This window comes from Solanum verrucosum, unplaced genomic scaffold (genome assembly GCF_900185275.1).
Source record: "Solanum verrucosum unplaced genomic scaffold, falcon-dt-bn FXZP01000189.1, whole genome shotgun sequence".
Taxonomy (NCBI): Eukaryota; Viridiplantae; Streptophyta; class Magnoliopsida; order Solanales; family Solanaceae; genus Solanum; species Solanum verrucosum.
Window position 1 is genome coordinate 1,294,549 of NW_026020814.1, and position 6,000 is coordinate 1,300,548.

General features: G+C 35.5%; 1 protein-coding gene and 1 pseudogene across 1 annotated transcript; one reads left to right on the top strand and one right to left on the bottom strand.

The window, feature by feature from the left end:
• The first annotated feature begins 1,355 nt into the window (after positions 1-1,355).
• Positions 1,356-2,814, top strand: LOC125813345 (F-box protein At4g35733-like). The gene has a single exon (XM_049492845.1). It carries the CDS (start codon positions 1,448-1,450, stop codon positions 2,627-2,629), a length of 1,182 nt encoding a protein of 393 aa, XP_049348802.1. The 5' UTR covers positions 1,356-1,447; the 3' UTR covers positions 2,630-2,814.
• A 1,957-nt stretch (positions 2,815-4,771) lies between these two features.
• LOC125813307 (uncharacterized) lies at positions 4,772-5,735 on the bottom strand (annotated as a pseudogene).
• Between the last annotated feature and the right edge of the window lie 265 nt (positions 5,736-6,000).

The following is a 6,000-nucleotide window of genomic DNA, read 5'->3' on the forward strand; positions in this document are numbered from 1 at the left end:
GAACAATAATCTGAATCACCTACTTCAAAATAAGCAACAAGTTATATGTAAAAAAATTGACATCTCCATTGGAGGTTTATCCGAGCTTCAATGATATTCAACATTATAAATCAATTTCTTTTTCTAAGTATTCAACTACATTTCAAATACAACACCAATCAGATTCTAGCTCAAAATTGTGAACTTACTAAAATAAATTTGTCTACTAATTATTTTGAGATTCGAAAGATTTCGAATTCGCTTGAGGTTCTTTTTAAAAGTTGTAAATTGTTGAATCTTTGAATATAATCAACTGTGAAGTAAATTTGATATGACCTAATCTGATTTAGTTGATATAGTGAATAAGATGAGAAAAAAAAGGTTGAAGAAAGTCATCTAAACTTCATTTATGAAACCACTAAAATCACCATTGATGAATTTGAAGGATTTGAAAAAATCCAAATCTACGAGAATCAAAGTTTTTTTTCTTTAATTTAATGAGATTTTTAGGTAGGGCGGGTATACGGTTATTAGGTGAATCCGGATTTGGGTTGAAATCTAATTAGTTTAGGTTAATTATAAATTATACAAATAAATTCATGCCATGTAATAAATAATAAATATAATTTAATTGTTAAATGTTATTGTCAAAAATAAGAATATTTCAGGGCCAATAGGTTAACGATATTTTAGAGCCGAAAAATAAACAAATGATATTTTTATACTAAATTCAATAGTTTAAAGATATTTTAGGTCCTTTTCTGTAAATTAAATAATGATAAAAATTATTATTGTCAAATCTAGAAATTAAAGTAAGCTTATATATATTGATTTATATACATAAATATTCTATTATATCATATAAATGTGCTAAATGTTGACAATCTTTCAATTTTTTTCTATAATATTATTCTATAATAAGTTAAATTTTGATATTGTCAATAAATTAATACTCCCTCCGTTTCAAAAAGATTGATCTGGTTTGACTTGGCACAAAGTTTAAAAAATTAAAGAAGACTTTTGAATCTTGTGATCCTAAATTAAAGTTATGTCAAATGTACAAAATTGCTCTTAATCTTGTGATCTTAAACATGTCACGTGAAAAGCAAAAAGTAAAATGTTACCAAAAAAAAAAAAAAAGTCATTTTTTTTAAAACTAACTAAAAAGGAAATGATGATTATTCTTTGTGAAACGAAGGGAGTATTTACAATTACATTTATCAACACATTAAAAAAAAAAAAAAGGATTTGTCGAGAAACGAATTGCACCTAGCCTCAAAAAGAAAAAGTAATAATAACAGTAATACCAATACTAATAGGAGTAGGATACTTATAACAAAAGCTAGGTCACGTGAAATAAGATTCCAATTGTACTTTGAATTGGAGCTCTGTTCACCAAATCTAGGGATTTCTCGTTAGGTTATTATATAAGGCGACTGGGATCGGAACAGTCGAGATAGATTCGCCGATGGCGAAAAAGATGGCTGAGTGGTCGGAATTGCCATTTGATCTGTTGGTTTCGATAGGTAGATGTTTGAATCTGATTGAAGACTACCTAAATTTTGGGTGTGTCTGCAAATCCTGGCACTCTGTGGCCACCAAGACCAATTTTAACAATGACTTGTGTAGAGCTCCTTGGCTGATGCTAGCGGAGGAAGAGGATAATGAGGTTCGGAAATTCTTCAGCCTCTATAATGGCATGATTTTGAACAAGAGGATTCCCAAAGCTAGCAGAAAACGATGTTTGGAGTCTATGGGTTGGCTTATCACGGTAGGAGAAGAGGGTGAAATTAGTCTGCTACATCCCTTCTCTGATGTTCAGATTGAATTGCCCCATCAAAATACCACAGTAGAGTACAACGAACATCAGACTGGCGCACTGACTTGCTTTATTGGCAAGGCAGTTTTGTCAGCTAGTCCTTCTCACACATCCGACTACCTTCTCATGGTCATTGATGGAGGCTCGAGGTTCCTCAGTTTTTGGAGACCTGGAGATATTAGATGGACTAGAGTTACATGGGAAGGAATCAATTACAGTTCTTTTGCTGATTTGATATATTTTAATGGCCAAATTTATGCCGTGGATTATTCGGGTAATCTCCTAGTTTGTAATGTTGCTGATGTTGTTAGCCCTAAACTTACAAAATGTCATATCATACCATCTCAACCTCATGAACATATTCCAGAGCACTTATACATCCTAGAATCACTAGGATCATTATTTGTAGTTGTGCGATATGGTGTTCACTTTAGGCTTGTCCAAGATGATTGGGACATGATTCCATTAACGCTCGTTCCAAGACCTTATCACGTTGGGGTGGAGGTAACATATGGCACAAGATATTTTCGAGTTTCCCGGGTTGATTTAGCTGCTTCCAAAATGACGGAAACCAAGGAATTAGGGGACGCAGCTTTTTTTCTAGGTGCTAATGCTTCTCTTTCAGTCCAAGCTTCTCGATATCCAGGAATCAAGCCCAATCATATTTATTTTACAGATGATTTTTATGAAACATACATGTCCTATGAAGAAGGAGGAGGCTTGGACATGGGGGTGTTCAACTTAGCAGATGGCAGCATCCAGCCGCATTACAACGGTGTTTCCCTCAGTCGTTTTTGTCCTCCAACTTGGGTAACACCAACTTCGTATTGAGTCATACATATTATTTATTCTAATTCTGTTTGTTAGGTTACTTTTTACGTTTTTAATTTAAATAATTACAGTTATTTACTTATTTACATATAATTGGACAAAATATAATCAAATTAGTTGTTATAATTATCAAACCAACGTAGATCACGTGATTCCTCATCGAATATTATTTCTATAATATGATATGGTTAATTTTCTTCAAATGGATGTAAAGCATTACTCCTTATGTAATTTTGTAATCAATCAAATGATGAATGGTTTGTTTCAGTAATCTTTCTGGTATGTTTGTGTCAATACTATTGGAGAGTAAATAGTTAAGCTTTGAGCATTAAAAAGGTGTAGAAATGGATTAATAAAATTAAGCACACGCCATATATCATTCAGATCAGCAGAAAGAAACGCTAAGCAGCTCATTCGAATAACGACAGTTAAAACAGTGACTATATCAGAGGTGAACAACCAATATAAATACATGATTTTTCCAATAAAGAAACCAACAACTAACTTCTAGGCTTATCATTCACTTAAACCCGAAAACAATTCAACCCAAGCAGCCTCATACGAGTTTATTACGACATGTTAGAAAATTGAAGTCAGATCAATCAGAAGAGAGGAGCAGGTAACGATTTCGAAAGAAAACAAGAACTGGAATAATAATCTAAAACAAACTAATATAAACAGAAGAGTTCGAAACCAAACATGTTGCAGCTATGAAGGCCAGAAAATAAGAACAGTAACAAGTTAAGGTCGTGAAATCAGTTAGAAATACATTTCCAACATCCACACACTTAAACGCTTCATACAGTTGAGAATCGAACATGCCAACACATTAGGAACAAAAGATACATGAACTGAAATGAGTATTACCTTTTAGAGGGCAGGGAACTGAGATAACGAGCCACGAGAGCTTTCCATGACCCTTGATTTCCAATACAAGAAGCGAAATCAGGAAACTCGAGTGAAATCTTGAACAGTAGTCTTCTGAAACTTTGGATTTAGAAAGAGTGATATTCTGAAGAGAGAATTCTTTTTGAGTGAGTGGACTGCTGAAAAACCAACCCCTTCAACAGTGAAGCGAAGGGGAATTATATAGGGGAGAGAAAAAGGAATGGAAATTGAAAGACTTTGAATTCAAAATTCAAATCTGTTGGAGGATAAGGTTGGCCAGTAAGGAATTAGTACAATTCTCAACGGAGGATTGTCCGATTTAGAGAGGAAAGACGAAGATATTTCAACACCTATATGATTCTCAAACGCTCCGGAGTACGGCCTGCAGCGGATACATGTTACCACTCTTATCGTGGAAATAGTAAGCGGATGGGAGTTCAACAAAATTCCAGCGGATGACACTCTAGACACCCTTGTAATTTCCCCTCAACACTTGCATTTACTTAGCTTGTAGACGTAGTTACACAATCAGGTCATTTTATATTTCTATTTTTGACAGAATTTTGTGTTTGACATTGTCTTATTAATTTAACGTGCAGGCTTGGAAACATTTCAAGGAGAATGAAGTACTAAGGGTGGTTCACATTGCGTCCAGATATGTCAAAGCCTCCTTATATTGATATGGTTCCAAACAACATGGTTCTATTCACCAGCATCATCCCTCTGCATCATTAGTTGATTCTTGCAGATATTATGACACACACCAAGATTATGGTCTCTGCAAAGACAGACCTAGCCATTTTATTTCGCGAGGAAAATGAAGAATTCTTCAGAGCTCCGATCAGACAATTTTGGAGATTATTATGAAGCCATCCGCCTGTAAAACTTTCTTAAATGTACAAGGTTCAAGAAAAGGATGCGGATAGAAAATACTAAAAAAATCACCATGAATATTCCCACAAAGATTGAGTGGATTCACATACATTCAATCTGGCAGGCAGGTGATTGTCTAGTGCTAAACTTACAATTCAAGTTTAGAAACTTGAAATTTACGCAAGAGTCATCTATTTTCTTGATTTGATACTATAGATATCACAAACTAAAAATAAAGACTACAATACATAAAAGGCTTGGGGTAGAAGAGGGGGGAAAATTACAAGGGAAATAACCGACGGGGAGCGATTTTCCACTTCTATCCTCTGGATATATTATAACTAATAATGCGCACAGATGGCGTAATGGCGTAATCAGTGTCTAAGGTTCCAGTTTCAGTGAAACCACTCTACACTACCTGTTCCGCTTCATAAACACTGTGGAGATACAAGACGGGGCCCACCATGGTCACCGGACTCTTTGCTCTCCCTTCAAGCAAACCACTGAAGACATGAATTGAGTCAATATAGATAACAGGAACTATAGGACATTAGCAAATAGTAAAAGAATAGCAATAACTTCATTCCGAAATAGCAACAACAGATACACTGAAGTATTTCAATAGCTTTTCGTTATAATGGTTGCCTGGTGCACTAAGCTCCTGCTATGCTTGGGGTCTGGGGAAGGGCCAGACCACAACGATCTATTGTACACAGCCTTACCCAACATTTCTGCAAGGTTGTTTCCACATCTCGAACCCGTGACGTCGGACCTCCTGGTCACATGGCCAACACTCTACCAATTATCACAAAAAAAGAAGTATCTCACTAGCAACAATTTACAAATCTGTTAAGATTTACTAAGGTAGATAGTTTTAGAGAATGTCAACAGTAGGTAGAGGCAGCGCGATGGAACCATCACACCTATTGGAAAGTGAATTAGTCCCAACTTCAAGTTTTGCAAAAGGGTTTTTTCACATGACAAAGAAAACACGAGTGAGTCACCAATCAAAGCTGATTAAAAACAACATAACAAAACATAATCATATTACTGGAAAGATGGACAAAGAAAGTTGTCAAGAGAGAGATATGGTTTCATCTGTGAGGCAAGAGAGAGATTATAGGAACCTTTTATCCGCCTCAGCTCCTTGCACAACGTAATGAAGTCTCCCCATTTCATGTGGCACCTTCTTATAACCGGAGAATTTGTTCAGTAGTGAACATGGACATCCCTTCCAAATAACACCATTTTCTTTGAAAATTTGACGATAGCTACCAAGCTTTATTTCTTCTAACCATAAACCTACATCCTGGCAAAACAAGAGCAGTAACAGAATGTCAGTCATTGTTGCGATTCCCTCGTGGACGTATTTTATTCCTCAACCTCGTGTTTTTTCGTCTACCTCAATTAAGTAACACCTTAATCAAATGGATAGAGGTCAGAGCACACAAGATTATCAGAATTTAGGCTATTACAAATTACAACATATCCCACTTAAGAATATCATGCTCCATTTTGCACCCAAGGGTGTGGCCTAGAGGACAATAAAATGGGTGATAACCATGAGGTCTCGGGTTCAAGTGAAAAAACCACTAGGTGATTTCTTGTCT